At 37.6% G+C, this 19070-nt stretch overlaps 1 protein-coding gene across 2 annotated transcripts; it reads right to left on the bottom strand.

Annotated features, from left to right (window-relative positions):
- Positions 1 to 1999: 1999 nt before the first annotated feature.
- On the bottom strand, positions 2000 to 17669 carry anxa6 (annexin A6). Of its 2 annotated transcripts, none has more exons than XM_024284097.2 (25): positions 17392 to 17669; positions 16581 to 16636; positions 15790 to 15874; positions 15255 to 15349; positions 15063 to 15176; positions 14894 to 14984; positions 14734 to 14813; positions 14546 to 14602; positions 13832 to 13925; positions 13493 to 13588; positions 13346 to 13404; positions 13125 to 13247; positions 12980 to 13038; positions 12668 to 12746; positions 11938 to 12019; positions 11769 to 11863; positions 10946 to 11059; positions 10345 to 10435; positions 10189 to 10268; positions 9900 to 9953; positions 9729 to 9822; positions 9525 to 9620; positions 9390 to 9448; positions 9142 to 9279; positions 2000 to 2510 (listed from the first exon to the last, which is right to left on the bottom strand). In XM_024284097.2, exons 2-25 carry the CDS (start codon positions 16581 to 16583, stop codon positions 2451 to 2453), a joined length of 1998 nt encoding a protein of 665 aa, XP_024139865.1. In that variant the 5' UTR covers positions 16584 to 16636; positions 17392 to 17669; the 3' UTR covers positions 2000 to 2450. The 2 variants fall into 2 exon arrangements, with proteins under 2 accessions (XP_024139865.1, XP_024139867.1); XM_024284099.2 differs by having other exon boundaries at positions 2045 to 2510; positions 9157 to 9279; positions 17392 to 17667.
- Positions 17670 to 19070: the final 1401 nt, after the last annotated feature.

Here is a 19070-nt window from a genome sequence, read left to right as displayed (position 1 = left end):
CAAACATTTTACTGGTCTGTAATGGTTGGGTATATTAGCACAATCCATTTGAAACAAATAGCAAATTGTTGACCACGATCACCAACAATGATTAAATATATATATGTATTATATATATAGTTTTAAGTTTGTCTCCTGCAGGAAGCCTTTTATTGGCCTTTTTTGCACGAGAGAAGATGACATGTAAGATAGAAAGAGCAGCTTTCACACCTTAGCCCCACATAAGTGTTTGCATTCACACTGCGGAGGGAATTGGGACAGTCTAGGCTTCCATCGCCAAGCAGAACACAAATGAGCAGCTGATAGTCATTAGTTCTCTGTAACCTCAGACAAAATGTCCTTTTGTTTGTGAGACTACAAGTTCATCTATATCTTCTTGTGGTTTTCAACCCCAGCTACTGCATCTTTTTGCCAACACAATAAACAAACTTCTTCTTAAAAACAAAAAGGACTGCACACAAGCTTGCATTAAAACATAAAAGAAAGTTAAAAACATATTTTGATCAACCCCAAGAAGGTGTCAAATTTTCAATGATCTTACAGCTTATTTTTGGAACTATGAGGTATTTCCTATCCACGGTTGTCACATCAAAAAGGTTAATTTTTAGAAATATGCCCACATTAAGATCAAGAAAACATGTAATTTCAGAAATAAATAGCAGCTTTCTCATATCATCTTAATAAAAGTTATAAAAACGGACCTCTCCTGTTTCCATTACTACATTTTTGCATGTTATCATGAAGCACAGCAACAAAAAGTACACAAACTTACAGAAAAAATACATTTTACATAGCTACAAAAAATTATAATAAATAAAAAGTTTGTGTGTGATACAAATAGACAACTTACCCACACATATAGCTTGTGTCCGAGAGGCTCTTTTTAAAGGAAGCTGGTGAATAAGGGGGAAGCATTTTCACTGTGAGATGGGGAATTCCCGTAACCCAGTAAAATGGCCTGATACTGCAGGCTCAGCCTGAACAGAACCTGGTGTGTGTCCAACTGTGCAGCCTCTTTTTGAAGCAAAGTTCAGGAAAATATAAATTCTAAACTTTGTGCATTAACTTGCAACTCCATGCTGCAGATTTGAATACGTGCCAAGAATTTTAACATAATCTTGTGGTTATAAAAATTAAGAAAAATACAAAAAATAGTCTGCAAAATACCAAATATGCACATTGCACTAGGCCCGTCATGCATTGCTTCTTCACTTGATCACATCATGTTGGACCACAGTTATGGAAACTGCAGAAAAGCTAAAAACATACAACCATGTTGTATAATAACTGAACAATAATCTATCTGATTCAAACTCAGCATTACCACAAAGAAGTTCCCCCGCTATCAAAAAGGAAACACAAGAAGAGCATACATATCGATTTGTTGATAAAGCTTTTCCACTTATCTCCTAATCTCTTGTAATTATCATCAAATGAAGTAATTTCAGGTTGGGTGTGCCATTAAAAAAAAACCAAAGCGACTGACTTGTTGCAGACTCTGTTGGTTGATTTGGATTTTGGCGTACTGCAGGGGATTTCCTCGCCGCACAAGTCTTTTTTCTTCTTTCCTCTTTAAACCCGAAATGGCCCTGACAGCAGCTGCACTCACACATATGCAACAAACCGAGACACTACCAAGAGCGCATGCAGCTTCTTTGCAGTTTCCTCCTGCATTTTGAAAAATATACAAGTTGCAAAAGTGGCCCATGGAAATGAGAAGATTGTGGCATGGAAATGCGTCAAACCAGCTTGTTTTTTCATGTTGACCTTGTGCAGTGCAGATGCAAAAAATCAAATTTTTGCTTTATTAAAACACAGCTATTATCTAGTATTAGCCTCAACGCATTTTATGCAATATTTATTGCATTAGTTCCCAATAAGAACAGAACATTTGAGAAAGAGCACCATTTCTGACTTTGTTTACCAAAAAAGAAGAGCTTCAGCAGGGATGGGAGTTCCCTTAAACCAAACTATCAAGTTCCCATTTTGCTCAGCTTAGTTTTATTGCTAGCATAAACAATGATAGTTATTAAAACGCCCTCCAAACTGCAATCCAAACACCCACGCAGAACACAAAATGGCTTTAAAAAATGCAATAATGTGGCTAAAAAAAGGAAGAATAGTATACATTTTTATTTAGGTCAGATTTATTGGATATTTGAAAAAGGTTTTCTAACATGCAAAAATCGAAAGGCACAGCGTGAGCACCGTACTACATAAAGCTCATGTCACATTGTAAATAAAATTAAAAAAAACAATATTCTTGGATATAACTGGCTTGCAGTGCTGGGAAGTGGTTATTAAGTGGGTGACTTCATTTGGCTGAGGAGTGGCAGCAACTGGGAACACTGGCAACACATACTGACATTAACCACCATTGTTTTGACTGTGTACAGGCTTGTCTTGTGGTCACTGAAGTCTGTGAGCAATGCATCAGAGGCGTGACAGCTTTAATCTTCCCCTCCGCAGAGCATTAGCAGGGTTTTACGGTAGTCTCCTGAGGTGTCACCCTGAAAAAGGAACGGAACACAAACAGGCCGAGTTAGAACCGCCATAAAACATTCAAACATCTGCTGTCACTGAAACTTTTATGTTACACGACAACAAATCTACAGAACAGAATTGAATCAACAACAGAAAAACCTGTGAAGAGTTGAGCAGGGAATTACCCTCTATGTCAGCCGACTCTCATAAATAATCTTTTTTGAACCGCTATTACGATAATGTTACATGAAGGACAATGCTTTTACAGGAACAGTTCCTGTTCTGGGACTCGCCCGGTTTTGCATACCCCTTTTAAAATCATTTTCAATGAATAAACGATGACAAATTAGGCTTAACAAGATCACAACATTAAAGAGGAAAACAAAATCAACCTGTTGGTTCTTCTAAAAATATTGTTTTTATTCTATAAAACTGCCAAAGTGAGGATAAACTCAGAGGAGAGATGATAAACTTTAGGTGATTTTAGCCAGACTGCGATATAAAACACTTTGACTCCAAAAGTACCTTCATATATAATCAATTTGAAAGCAAAAACTTCAGTGATTTTTGCTGGAAATAAATCCAGGTGTTATTGAATACATGGTACTGATGCCACCAAAATCAGGACTGTAATGTGTCTGGGTAGGGACCACTTTAAATATTACATGACAGAAAATATGACAAAAAAAAAGAGCAGAATCAGCATTTTTTTCTTCAAATACAAAACAAGTGTGGTCAGTTGTTGTCACACTACCAAAAGTGAAAATATTACAAATGTTACGATTGATTTTTTAGTAGCTTGAAAGAATCTGAAAGTTATTAAAAAGCCTTTTGCTTAAATTATCCCAAAATTTCTAACCAGGACATTTTTCTTTTTCAAATAAAACCTTCCTATAGTTATCTGGTTAATATACTGTAAAATTTCAATGAATTACTTGTGATTCTTTTTTTTTTTAAGAAATTTTGCTTTTTGGTGGCCATTTTAGTTCATGACCTTAGGCCTGTCCGGCCATATTTCACGAGACTTTTGATAAAACATGATAGAAAACATTGATTTTTCAATAATTTTAGCTTCCCTTCATTGCAGGGGGTGTCAAACTCAAACGCACAGGGGGCCAAAATCCAAAAAAACCTTAAGTCGCGGACCGAACAGGATAAAGATTTATTGAACACTCTAAAACTAAATGTTTTAAAGTAACTTTTTAACATAAACATGAATAAAAACAGGCAGGATTATCATTCCAACATAAATCAACTTAAACCTTAAATAATTTCAATATTTTACTCTCCGTAAAATTATATTTTGGCAGAATTATACAAGTTAGAATTAAGCGCAAGATAACATTGGGCCATTAAAAACAATTAAATAAATTGATCTGGAGGGCCGGATAGAATTACCCGGCGGGCCGGATCTGGCCCCCGGGCCTAGACTTTGACACATTTGTTCTATTGGCTCAACATAAAAGTTTTACAAAAGTATTTCATTAAGCTCCGCCTTATCTGAGGGAGAACACAGTTCCATTTTCTTCAAACATAGAACTTTGTTCTTAGAATTACTATACTAGTAGTTCCAAATATTTCCAAAGAGAACAAGAGGTCTCTCATGAGTCAAATGGATGCAATTTTTACTTTTTTTTGCCTCAAAATCTCCCTTTTCATAAAGTTTAGAGGTAAAGATGGTAAGAATTAGACTGCTAAGGGTTGTCTAAAGACATACTTTAATGAAAACTGTGTTCTAGGTGTTTTTAATATGTTCTTGCGATATGTTTCTGAAAATTGAGGAAACATCAAGAAAATTAAACTCAAAATTGCATCTATGAGTATTTCTTTATTCATCTGGAACAGGCAAAAAGATGACATTTGAAAAAGAGCATATTTGTGACAGAAAATACACTGGGCAGACCCTAAACTCAGCCAACACCTCAACAGGGAGGAAAAGAGGGGCGGGGTTGCTCCACACTCACAACTCAAAGACAAATTTCTGTTGACCTACTGCTGACCTACTACGTAATTTCTAATACAGGAGGAAAAGCATACCTATCAAAGTCAATTTTGATAAAACTGAAGGTCTGTTTAAGATAAAACTAGAAATTGTTCTACATGTTCTTTATTTTAGAAGGTTTCTATTGTCTTTTCATACCATAAATGCTCCAACTTGACTGTTTCTTGTCTTCCAACACATGTCCAGTGTTTTTGTGCCTTTTTCTTGCTCTCTCATCGTTGCAGTTACTAACCCAACTGCTTTGTCATCCTTATCCATCATTCCTGTTGCTGCTTACTCACTAACAACTATTTTGTCTTATTGCAGACTTTCCATTGGTTTCTATCAGTAGAACATCACTGACGCTGCTGTAATGACTAACTTATCTTATCGTACGATTTATGACGGCACAGGCATACGTCTCTCTTTGGTATCAACAGAAGCTGTGGACGAACTTGGATCAACACCAGCAGAGTCAGCGAAATCAAAGGCAGAAGTTGACTCACGAGTAGGATACTAAGAAAACAACCTTAGAATGGGCTTGACACAGAGTATGATGAGAACATCAGAGGAAACACACCCGTCAAATGTGTAGACAGGGTGAGTATTCATTCAGAAAAGGGCCAGAGAATAGATAGAGGGAGGAAATTTGCACAAAACATCAAAGTTATAGGCCACTCAGTGAGCCCGTAGCGCCAGGATCTTCATCCACATTTTTTTTTCCTATGGGCGTGCTGCAGGCTACAGGTCATAACAAAACAACTTATACAATATGCAAGGGAATGAAAGGGTTAATTAGACGGGATGCATTTGCTGGCTGTTAGAATTTTGGAAATCAGACAGAGTGCAGTTTGTGTGAGCATCCTACGGGCACTTGGGTATCACCTGTACACCCTGTGCATGCAATATTTGCACGTGGTCAGTAAGGAGCCAGTGCACCGTGCAACAATGATAGTACCACCCATTAGTCATAAGTGCAGGTAACATTCTGAGCATACCTTCAGAATACACTTACCACACACAATAATATTTGTCCATTTTCACAGCGTGGTGGCCAAATGAACCTCAAGGGAACTGCACGCCCTAAAGACGCAGCCTCTCCTGTCTACACTACACATTCTCACTCCCAACTCATCATATATGGACGTATGGCTCAGGCCCTCTACGCATCACTTTTTGACAGTATCCCCAACTCGTCGTTTTATAACGTGCTGGCTGTTCGTTGTTTGACGTTCTAACGTTAGGCTGTTAGGTCTCCAACCCTCGGGACGCAGTACTGGATGCAGTACCAGACACAGTAACGGTACTGGGTTAGGGCACATCCTGAAGGTTTGGGACCCCTGATTAGCATATGCATTGTTTTCCTGTCTGTGGCCTGGTACCAAGCGGCCCTTGGACCGGTACTGGTTCGCGGCCCAGAGGTTGAGGATCCCAGATTTATTGAGAACAGCCAGCACGTCACAAAAACAACATCCAAAGCGAACCATACGTATAAATACGATGAGTTGGGAATGAGAATGCGTTGGTCTATGACCCTTATGACTCGGACAGTCCAAAATCCACAGAACCCATTTGGGTGCATGTGACTAAGGAATAATATCAACCAAGGAAGTAGGAATTGGCACCAGTGGCAGTATTGTGGGGAACTCTTCTTTTTTTGCTTCAGTCACTAACTTAAACAGATTAAGCAATGTTTGGTTGAAGTTGGTATTCCTATCTCAAAATGACAGACTGGTTACATTTTGTGCTATCATATGAATATAACAAAGATTATATGCTCTATTGAATATTATCACCTATTTACTTATATTAGTGGTGAATTCTGGCCCAAGAAAGTGTTTTTTAAGAAAACGGTCCCAGAATTAGATCTTCATGTACCACAAACTCTTTAGATAAAACACTCGTACAAATCAAAGAAAATTGTAAGACGTCTTTTGTAGGTTTGCACATTTAGGGCTGTTGAGACGCTTGAATTTCCCCTCTCACCTAAGTACAATTTCACGATTGAGGGCATGTACTTCAGGATGACAAGATAAACCAAGTCAAAGTTTAAAGTTCTGGTAAGATGAGAACCAAAACATAGCCCTCACTGCCTTCAGGGTCTTTAAGAAGCAACCCTCAAAACCCAGAGGAGTTAGATCAAGGAGCTTGTCACACAAGAGGACATCTAAATCTTAAAGAAAAAAAAAAAATCTTTTAAAAGCTTAGGTTTGCAAAAGTAACACAACTCTTCTATCTTCAGGCATCATGTCTGAAACAGAGGTGTTAAACAAGCTTCTTTGCATGCAACTGAAAACTTGACCTAAGGCCAGAAAAGGGGTTTATTTCATGTGTGAATGCAGACACAAAAGCAGGAGAAAGAGCCCGGGAGCATTTGGTGGTACTGAGTTTGACAGACCTGCCACAGGACTGCTTTCAGAGGGAGGTGTGAGGATAGAGATGATACACCGTTGGCGAGTACAGACAAGAGAGCATGCTGTAAAGCTGTTGAGTCTCACTCTGTTGAGAGTGACTCAACTATGTCCTGCATGCTTTATGCTATTAATTAAAGGAGCTAATTTTTAGATTCAAGCAAATCAAATTCCTTTCATAACTAATATTTGCCAACAATCCCACTCTGATCATCTTCTGATGTGTTGTAAAAGCATTCTCTTTTAGTTATGATTAGGCTGTTTTTAGCCAAAATCTAAAAATCCTGTGTCCTTTTGCTGGACATAGTTTCTGCAGAGCAGCACTAGTTTTTTAAGAATTTGCCTCTGAGTAGTGGGCAGGACTGTTGGTGCGGAGTAAGCCTGCCCCCACTTCCCATCACCCCTTTGTTTACACTCTCTAAAGCTAGCTTACAGCCTCTCACAATCCCAACCTAATATTAGTGGTGCAGAAACAAAATGCAAAGAACATTTGAGCTACTCAGATGAACAACTGTGAGCCAGATGGTTGCTTAGACGCGGAAAACGCTTGTAGATCTAGTCGTCTGCAAGTGGACACATCACAATGCAGCGGAGCATTCACAAGAATCTGAATAAAGAAATACTCAGAAATGCAATTTTAATCTTAATTTTCTGTTTATTTGTCCTTCGTTATCAGAAAAATGCGACAAAAACATAATAACAAAACACCAAAAGCATCAATTTTTAATGAAGTGGGTGTTTGAATAGCTCCAAGTTTTAAACATATATGAAAGGCTGTTTTTTGGCCATCTCCTCAAGCCTATGCATTTAAAATTTTCACTCATTTTTTCAAGGACTCGCAACCCCTAGAAAAAAAGACATCCCTGTTATTTTGTATCAAATTTCAGTGAGATGAGTGAATTTTACATGTTTAAGTGGTAACTCAAAACAACTCAAGTATAATTTAACCAAGGGAAAAGTCTATTGAAAATAATCAACAATTTATCTGTTTTGCTTAAAAGTGTTGACTGAATCAATTCTGACTGATTACCTGTGTATATTATTTTTAAAAGTCTATTAAAAAATTGATTTTTGACAAATTGCAATGTATTTTGGGTGAAAAGGGTTTACATTATAAGACTATACAATAGTTTTTTTAACACCAAAAAAATCTTACAATAACTTGTAACAATTGCACTGCAAAAATGTGAGACAAATCATATTTTATGGTAAGAACATTTGTATTTCCAGGTTAACTTATATTGATATCTATAAGTCCACATGTGGATTTTACCATTTAAAGTACTAAAACTTGATTTTGTGACCAATTGTCAAAGGAAGAAGAGTGTGTGTTAGTTATTTGTGACTTAAAATAAAAATATTCCATTTCTAACATGCATATCCGTATGTTTTTCTGAACAAAACATTTAAAAATAAATGTTAGACTTCCTGTAGTTACGTCAACATGACCTTTTCCTTAGCAAAATGTCTCTAAAGTCAAGCTTCTAAATAGGCGTTTTCTCTTTCATTTCTTCCAAAAATAGCAACAGTTAAAAAAACAAAAACGAAGAACATTTCTATTTTTATGAATAGAATATGATCTTCGGAAGAATTAGCATTGTATAGGTAGACGATTAAAAGAAAAATTAAAAGAAAGAAAGTGTGCCAACCCTTAAAGGCCAATTCAGTGTTGACATTTTCAAAAATCAGTTTTTGCAAATAAAAAAATAAATACATTTAAATAAGCTCCGCTTGCAATCAAAACTTTTGAAAAATTGAACAATTGAAAGCACAGATGGCCTGAATGAAACTACAAAGTTATAGAAACCAAATGCTTTAAGCTTTTTTTCCACAGCTTGCAAACTTCAGAATAAACACTCTTTTGCAATCTTTGCTCTTGCAAAATCTCACAATCTTCTTACAAAACGTAAATCCATGGCATCCTGCTTACAAGTATGTATTGGTGTCACGGTGATTTCATCTGTAAGCTATTATAGAACAGCTTTTAAGAACTTCCTGTCTCTGTGGCTGCCAGCCAATCACACAGCAAATATGAAGAGGAAGTTAGGTTAGGGAAATTCCTAAACAGCTGTACAGCAGCCACAGACCCGCAGTCCACCACAGGAAGCTATAGATTACCGTATCCCACCACAGCAGCAGATGAAGAATGTGCAGTCGCATGCTCACAGTGTGAATCAAAGGCAGCACGGCAAAAAAAAAAAAAAGACGTCCAGAGAGCAAAACAAAAGCACAAAGGAGTGTTAGTAAGCAAGGACTTAGACTTACAATCATGGTCTCTACCTGAATGAATTCATGAAGGGAGACGTCGTGGGCTTCCTTGAATTCTTTGCGAATGTTGAATAGGTCAATCTCGCTACGGGACACCATGATTCGGATCAGCGCTCTGTCGTCTGTACCGAGGCCCTATGAAGAAGATCAGCTCTTACTCTGCTCTGTTAAAAGGCTACAACTCTTTCTACATAGAAACCTGCCTATTTGTGCAGTATAGCACACAGATTAGCTGTATCAAATACCTTCATGGCTTTGTACAAACGGTCAGCAAAGTAAGAAGGCCGGTTCTTCACACTGCGCACTGAAAAAAGGGAGATCAGAGGGCTGAGCCACCCATAAACAACTGGAAGCAATTTTTATTTAAAACTGTATTTTACCTATGGCATAAAAAGCCTGCTTCACATCTCCTGACGTTTCCTTCTTAATGATCTGCTCTATGTCCTTGTTGGTGTGTCTGACAAACTCCTGGAAAACTGCAAATACAAAGTGCCATCAGATCATTGTAGATTTTTTTTTAATTCTTTATCTTAACAGGCCAAGAATTCGGCTTTCTGAATGTTTGCTGCGATTTTGACCTTTACCTCTCCTGAGATGGGGGAAGCTTCTAGTGCACAAAATGCTCATGAATTTCATCTCCATGTCGTCAGATTCTGCATTGCATGCATCTGCAAGTTCCTAAGAAGAACAAGAGGAACAATTCTTTGAATAAAGTCAACAGTGCGTGTTATTTTAATGATAGCAAAAGTTCTCACCTGAGCATCTGCATCGGCCCTTTCCAAATCTGCTTCACCCTCTTCTCTAGCACCCTGACCAAAGAAAGAATTTCTGTAGTAGCTTTTTAATTTTTTCAAGCATGAATTAGGCTGTGGTCTGTCATAAAATATGTTTCAAAGCATTCAGTGTGAAACATGGAGGCATAAAATAATAGTTTCTAGTCTTTTAGAGTGAGCTGCGGCTGAAAACACAAGCCAGGTTACAACCAATGAGTGGGTGTGGAAAATTTACACAGTCTGAGTTCTCATGATAAAAGATGGTTCCTACCTGCACGAGAGAAACGAGGATGCGACAGAAATGGCCTGATGTGTCTGACTGGATGTCTTCCTCCAGAGATTTCTTATAGGCTGTGGATTGCATTAGAATGAATATGGAAAGGAAGCTATTTATTTAGATTTTTTTTATTTTGCAATTAAAGCATACCATTCTGATAGGCAGAGTTCATGGCGTGTATTTCCTCGTTGCTCCTAGTAACCAGGATCTCAATTAAAGCATGTTCATCTGTGCCTGCACCCTGCAAGGATAGAAATGTCAAAAAGAAACACGGATTATGCTAGTCACTTTTTACTCTTGATTTAATGAGCATAACAACATTTTTTTTTACTCAGCTTTTGAATATGAATTATAAAGCTGAAATACTTCATGAAAACCCTTTATGATTACTAATAGTAACATTAGTTTATTTTTCTGATCAAAACTTTCATCTAGATTTGCTCTTTAATGTTTAGGTGCTCTTTTGAATTACATACTAACAAACCACTAACATGACTATATAGTAAGCTGGAAAACTAATTAACAAATTTGACATTTTATCACTTTAAGTCCAAAATAATAATAAAAAAAATATTTTTAGCCATTTTTGATGGATCCAGGGTCTATTTCTTCCGTTTTTTTGTTTATAAATCAATGCTGTGTTGCTACAAGATGATTATTTAGCATTAGATAGGTCAAATGTTTAGGTTTTTTTTAGACTATTTGGTTGCTTATGCAGACTTTAGTTTTTTTTTTTTTAAACCCACATTACCTCTATTGCCTTTCTCATCATTTTGGCATCAAATTCAGCCGGAGTCATCATGAGTCCGATGATCAGTCTTTCTAAGTTCTTGGACAGTTCAGACTTCAGGTCTTTCATCAGATCCTAAGAGGAAACCAAAGGAGAATGTTAGCTAATAGCAAGAGGAAGTTCTTTAAAGACCCACTACAATGACAATTGTGTTTTTGTTGCGTTTAATATGACATTGTGGCATGTTTGTCATGATGGAGGACATGCAAAAAAATAAGCTTAAAATTGCATTTTTGAGTATTTCTTTATTTAAATCGTTGCGAATCAGGAGAAAATGAAAGAATGCAAGTGGAAAAATCTTCTAGGTGTGACAGGTGTTACAGGTCACAAGCTCCCCGCTCCACTTTGTAAGTCCACATGTACGTCTTTGTTTTCCTCATCCGAGCTGGCATCCGGCTCAAAACTGTACGGCTGGATGGCTCCAATACCGATCCGCATTTTTTTTTGCACTGCTTAATGCGATGTTGAGGCTGTGAGGGGTCGTAGGCTAGCGCGTAAACAGATGGATGATGGGAAATGTGGGTGGGTTGTTCTGCCCACAACTAAAAATTTCTAATGAAGTACTGCCGATCTGCAGAAAATATGTCCCAGAAAACCAATTTTGATTTTGGCTAAAAATTGCAAAATCATAATTAAAAGACCACTGAGAACATCTACAATAGATCAAAAGATGATTGGAGTTGGAGTTTAAATAAAATGAACTACTAAAAAAAAGTACAATGAAACTTGTTTTAGATTGATGTGCTTTTTCTTTTTTTCTTTTGGTGACGTTTGCATTTCTCACCCTTCCCAGAAGGGATTTGAAGGTCTGTCTGATTTCTTGCCTCTGGGCGTTGCTCCTCTGTGCAACAATGTCAATGATGGCATCTTCATCTGTTCCTGTGGCCACACAAGAAGAAATAACATGAGCAAAATAAAGAACAAATTTAAAGCAGTGTTTTTGTTTGGCATACCAAACCCCTTCATTGCTTTCCTCAGCGCCTGTGCATCAGCAGCAGGATCGAAATCAGAGGCAGGCCGGACTGTAGGCCTCAACTGGGACAGTAAAAAAATTAAAAATTAATATATAAATGACATCAAGTAGGTGTTAACATTATTTTAACCCCTTCATGACTGAATTTTTTTCCAATTATATATAAGAAAAATATTTCAATATGTGGCATGAAGAGGCTGAAGGACAAAATGAGACACCACACAAGGTAAATTCTGCCTTTGAACTGAAAAACATCCAAAAAAAAACTCTGCAATGCATGCAAAATGAAAAAGTTAACATATTGGTTTGTTGCTTACAGATTATTTGGCCGATTGCAACTGAAACAGCACACTAAGCTTTGTGATAATAATCTCACGACATTTGAGGGGGCGTTTGCCCTCATAAGGTTTGGATTCATAACACCACCAGCACTAAAAAAAGGTGGGCAGGCTGAGAAAAACCTCAGTTTTAAAAAGCGTTAGTGTGACAGCTTTTGAGTTAGCAGCCATGCTGTGACCTTTCAGATGTTTACCCTTCATGCAACAATACAATCTGTGATTGCATTTTAGTAATTAGCATTTCTAATAATGCTGGACGGTATTTATAGTGCACATATGAATATAAGCGTGTGACGATGCAAGAAACATGAGATCTACAGGTCATTAGCTTTGCACTGCCAAGCACATCTACTGTAGGGATGGGGCCCAAACCTGCACTTTGGCCATGGCACTTAATTCCCACATCTTGTAGGCTATCTGAGCAGCTTCAGGGAAGAACTCTCCTGCTAAGCTGTAGTGATCAGTGTGACATGACAAAAAGACGACACACTCAGCTACGTCGTTTAGCCTCAATACACTTAAAGAAATATATTATATGTCTCTGAGTGAAACAAATGGTCATCACTGATGTAAAAAAACGTGAGATGATCATTTGCAATTGCTGCAAACAGTAAATACTGAGAAGTGGTGCAATGTCGCCCCCATCTGGTGGCTGCTATTGTCTGCAGCCATGCTGGAACTTACTCATCATCGCCTCCACACAGGTTTAGCAGAGTTCTTTTGTAATCTCCTGATGTATCATCCTAAAAAAAAATGTTAAAAAACGCAATATATTATTAAAATTTGGATATTGAGTCTCTATGAATCCTTTGATTTATTTTTCCCCAACCTTGATCATGTTGTAAAGCGACTTTTCATATCTAAGTCGGAAGCACTCTCGAATGTCCAACATGTCGATTTCCGAGCGAGAAATCATGATCCGGATCAACGTGTTGTCAGCTGTACCCAAACCCTGAAAGTATGACAGACATCAATTTTGATTAATTAAAAAGACAATTCACAATTTGATGAGACGCACAGCTAGCATAGATGAAACTAAACGATGCTTACCTTCATTGCCTTGTAGAGGCGCTTGGCAAAGAACATGGGAACACTTCTTATGCACTGGACTGTGAAGAAACATCAGAGTTGCTTTAAATGCGCAAATTCACACTTCCCATGTGGATCTAAAGCGACAATTCTGTATCTAATCCTCACCAACAGCCAGCATCAGCCTCTCAAAGTCTCCCGATAGTTCATTTTTAATGCTATCTTCGATGGAAACCTCTGCAACCTTTTCATACTCGTCAAAAACTAAACAAATGACAAACAGAAGCATGTAAAATGAATACATTTTGGAAATTTCAGAGTCAAACATTGCTTGAATGAAACAGTAGAATTAGCTCATCTACCGTTTGTTGCACATTTCCTCAGTTCAGTAACAAAAACTGGACTGAAACATTCAGCATACAGTGCCCTTCACTCCTGACCCGAGTCACAGCCGGAATGTCTTGAATGTCTAACAGTTGCTCTAAACTTTACGTGAGCTGTGCTTACCCATGCGGAGGTGGGTCACGCTGCGATTTCCCAGGATCATGATGAATTTGGCCTCGTCAGTGCCCCATTGCGCCTCGCCAGCTTCGAAAAGGTCCTACGCACGAGTTACAGAACAATGACGGCATAAGGAACAAAGAAAAAGACGGCACAAACCCACACAGGTCACGTTTGGAGCTTTGTCTGACTGAAACGTTCCGGAGCCAATTTTTTCCCACGTAAAAACAGATAAAATCCTATTTGTGTTATTTTGTCATCAACAAACTGTTGAGTTTTTAATATGTTTATATAACTGATGAGTAAAAAAAAATTTCAAGCCTGTCCATTTGAAAACATGCTGCTGAAATACAAAATTAGCAAAAATTCTTCAAGTGAAATTCTACAGGAGCATAATTTAAATGTAAAAATTGTGCTTTGAATATGTTCCTCAAAAAAAAGTTCCTTTTAGTGGTTGGAGTATATTACATCACATATATTATACTTTTTAAAGCAACATTACCTTTAGTAAATGAGAAAATATCACCAGTTTTCATCTGTTTAAAGAGGAAATACATGTTTTTTTTAAATGTGAATAAAAATGTGTGTGATCACCCTTTAAAACACAAAATAATTTCATTTTTTATATATTTTACTTATTTATTATTTTAATTTCTTCTCAAATTTGTAATGGATTTGAAGTTAAACTATTATATTTCATAAATATATTGCAGTTCTCACTTGTGCGTCCTGCTGCACCAAGTCTGCATCCACCACCCCTGACTCATCTCTAGTCCCCTAGAGTCATCAAACAGAAAAAGAAATACTGCAAATTAGTCTGGGGATAATGGTAATGTGGGTGCAAACACTTTTTTTTGCTATTTAGGAGAGGAATTTCCTGGAATAATAATGTCTTCCATCATACTGACCTGAAGTAGAACAACCAGCATCTTCTTAAAGTGGCCTGAAGTGTCTTTGATTATGTCCTCCTCCATGTCTCTGCCATAAGCTGACAATCAAACAACAAAAATTATGATTAAAACATAATCACAAACATAATCTCTCTACTTCATGCAGGAAGTTTCTCACCATCCTTGTAAGCTTCTACCATGTCCTGTGTCTGTTTGTTGTTTCTCGAGGCAAGGATTTCAATCAGGCATTTTTCGTTTGTTCCAACTCCCTTAAAACAAAGCAAAGCAAAAATGGAACAGTCACTAGCATGATAAAGCAGGATCTGGCAGGATGGGAAGGGTCATACTTTAACCGCATCGTGAATTTCCTTAGCGTCAAGGTAGGCCGGGGTTCTCATCAGACTGACGATGAGACGCTCAAACTTTCCTGTGAGCTCGTATTTCAGATCTTCTATCAGGTCCTGGTAGTGAAACAAGGTTACATAAGAGTAAGTCAAACGTTCAGGCTTCATGACAACTTTGGTCAGCCATCTCTACACCTTTCCATAGCTGCATTTATACGCTGTGATGATTTCCTGCCTCTGTGCATTACTGCGAGAGGTGACCAGGTCCAAGATCGCCTCTTTGTCGCTACCTGAGGAAGGAACAGCAACATGTTCAGGACACACTCACCCAGATGACGTTGGGGTTTATGAACTCAAGCTAAAGCAGCTAAAAAATAATCAAGCACAACATTTCTGTTGAAACGTTTCTCAAGTTCGTCCGACCAACACAGCCTCTGGTTAGAACATTCTGTAAAAAGTGATGCACCATACTGTTTCCCAAGCAATGTGATTATATCTCAGCGATTTTTTGTGAATTTTCCCTCTTAATTTACATTTAAGGTTAGATTCAGTAAGATTTGAAAAGTTTAACTGTGTTTAAAAATATCAATAGAAATCGTTAACCAGTTAAACTCCTCTGGAGCCGAATCTGCTCCTTTTACTGTTTATTTATCAGAAGCAGTTGAAGAGAAGAGAGAAAAATATATTTCATGTATCTGCTCCAAAGTATAAGAGATGAGTTAGGCCTTACCAATGCCCTTCATAGCATTATAAAGGGTCTCTGCATCAGCGGTGGGATCAAAGTCTGCAGCATCTGATATTGTGCCTCTGAAAACCTGCCGAAAGAATACATACAGTGAATTTCAACAATTTCAGGAGTGCTCCTCTGCAGCAGCTGACCACTCGCACATGTCTCACATTAAAGACTCTGGAATATGTTTGTCTGAGCGGCTCACTCGAGCGCAAAACAGCGGAAAGTGCATTTAGGGTGGCAAGTTTCAGGTTGCACATATAGACCACCTGTCTCTACAAGGGTCAGATATGCCATACCGCTAACACAAAGAAAAATGTCCCAATGCAAAACATATACGAGTTTAGCTCCATCTGTTTGAATGAGCCTCTGCTCTTGATTTGTTAGGATAAAGACGTGTTTTTTTTTTTTCTAGAGACAGCTGCAGTGGTAGAGATTACTGCTGCAGTAAGGCTCTCTGCCAGAATGTTGTCTCTGTCTCTGCTGAGGGCCCACTGCACATGCTCAGATCGTCTACTCCTACCCAGCAGCCATCACTCTGCACGACAGCTGGAGACCTTCCCCACATAGCAACACAAATATTACAAAAACATGCATGTGTTTCAACTCAGAAAAGTTAGAGAGACTGTCCTTAAGTATCTCCACAAAGCATTGCTTTTAAAGGAGGCTCTCAGGTGGGTCAATTGTGCACGCATGGGTAGCGATGACACCCTACACTCCTGGTTTCATGCTCTTCAATGGCACACCAAACCATTCATGTCAGAGACAAGGGATATCCTCTAGAGACCTACCATCTTTAAAATTTCTCTTCAGGGTCAACACTGTCCAGAAATCAGTGGTTTCAGACCTGAAAGAGAAAAAGAGAAATGCTGACTTGAGAGGGAATGCTGCAAAGATGTTCTGCTTTGTAAGGGAATATCATGCTGACCCCCAGTTTTTTTCTCTTTTAAATCAATGTCATGGTGTGTTTACTGCCCTGTCAGATAACACAAACAGGAATCTTGTGATGCACAGCAGCTCGGGACCCAAAGAAAAAGGATCAGGACAGTCATTTACTATAGAGCTAAACCTACATTCAACTAAAACTAGTGGGTGGGTGGATCTGGCATTCATTCATGCAGCAGGGGAACCATAGTCACTTTTTCCACACTAACCTTCAGGCAAGAAGAGGGGGTTCCCTGTTAGTTTTATGTTATGTAGATTTTTAAAAGCATTAAAGAAATACAAATGATAGGTGAATTAAAACTAATATTTAATAACAGTTTATTTTTTGTTTCTAAAGAAACCCCCCTGCACTGTTTGACTGCAGTGAAGCCCTCCCATAAATAGCACGCAGTTTTCCTCAATGACAACCACTCTATATAAAGAGCTACCCCCTTCTATGAACTCATATTAAAAAATTAACATAATAAACTTTAAAACTCTGGCTTTTTATGATTAAACTATTCATTGGAGCCAGTATCATATGTAAAAGTAAGTGAGTCAGTAAGTGTTTATTTTCTGCATAAAGTGACGCTTTTGACTTCCTCGACAGTCTCCTCAAACAGGAACTCGGGTTAAATCGGCTAACATCGGGCTGAAGACCCTCAAACAGCGGCTTACCTGTTCTGCGCAGGAGGTATCGGGAAGACGGTCCTGCGGAGCGCTGGGGCAGAAGGCGTCACGCGCGGCTCCTCCCCCTCGGAGCCGCCTCGCTACGTGCCCCGTGACGTCATGAAAAATTACAGTAACTAAAACTAAAACCAAATGACTTCATACCTATCAATTCATGGTTATTTTCTTATAAATATTTTCAAAATAAAATAATTTCATGCTAAACTAAGATACATAACATTGTTTAATGGCAGGTTTTGAACTGCAGAGTAGAGGGTCAGGACTGGCAGCTCTATTTCTGTCCTCAGGAGTCCATTCCGGTAAAAGTGTGTTAGTGTGGGTGGGTGGGTGACAGGGGTGCAAAAATAGCAGAGGAGTAGGAGGAGAAAGACCCAAGCACACACATATAAAAGCATAAAATGTGTGGAAATGAAATTGCACCATAAAGCTGGGAAGCTACATACTTTCAAATGTTATTATTTAATTATTTTTTTTACCTACTTTACCATGTATTTTACTCTTACTTGAGTAGAGCAATACAAAAAACTATTCACAGTTTTGGTTTAAATAAATAGATAATAAATAAGACTTTTAAAATCTCACACACTTTCTGTTCATAAAGTTTTTAAAATGGCTGAGATGCTTTACCAAAATAAAAGTTAATAGTCAATGCACAACCAATAAATATTTTTAAAAAATTAAAAAAGAAAAAAAACAATAAATTGTAAATGAAAAGAAAAAAAAATCACAGCACAATTTCTGTCAATACACTGTCCAAATATTAAAATATTTTCCTTATATAAGTGCATTCAAATAAAGATACTGAGATGAAAACTATGTTTTTTGAGTTTTTTTTTTTCTCACAATGGAGGAGATATAAAGAAACTTAACTGTAAAATTGCATTTTTGAGTAGTTATTTATTTATTAAAGTTGATATAAATTATGAGCAAATAAAAATGCAGCAAGTTCCTTGCTCTGCCATATTCCGATGCATCCACTAGCAGACACATAGATCCATCTTTGTTTTACTTGTCCACAATCTGCCTCTAAACTGTACATCTGGATAGCTCCAACACTGCTCGCCATTTTTGTTGCACCGGTAATGTTACGACTGGGGTTGTGGGGGGCTGTAAGCTAGCAGGAGAGCACGTTAGCCACACAAACAACAGAGAAGAGAATTTCTGATTGAGTCCTGCTGTTCTGAAGATTGTCCTACACAGCTAGTTTTTTTTTCTTTTTTTGGCCAAAACAACATAATCTAAAAAAAAAAAAAAAAAAAAATACACTGCAAATGGAATGAATGAATGAAATGGTTTATTTCAAGCAATCAGGTCATAATGCATGACATGTCACTTAATAAATCACAAGTAGATCGCTTGGAAGGAAGCAAACTTATATAATCCCACCCCGACTCGACCATACCATTTTCTCTACATGAATTATCAATATCCAGTTCAAATATTAATAGATTTAGGATATTAAGAATCATTAATATCATTGATGTAATCAAATTTCAAAGCATCCACAACACATCATTTATATTAATCAGTAACAATAATCTAATATTCTCATTGAAAAAAAGACACTTTGTGCAGATTGTATTCAAAGAATTATGATAATACAAAAAGTAATAAGTAATTTAATTTGCTAATAAGGCAATTAATGCAGATTGTATTTATCAAAGAAT

This window comes from Oryzias melastigma, linkage group LG10 (assembly GCF_002922805.2).
Source record: "Oryzias melastigma strain HK-1 linkage group LG10, ASM292280v2, whole genome shotgun sequence".
Lineage (NCBI taxonomy): Eukaryota > Metazoa > Chordata > Actinopteri > Beloniformes > Adrianichthyidae > Oryzias > Oryzias melastigma.
This window is presented reverse-complemented; position numbering and strand designations above follow the sequence as displayed.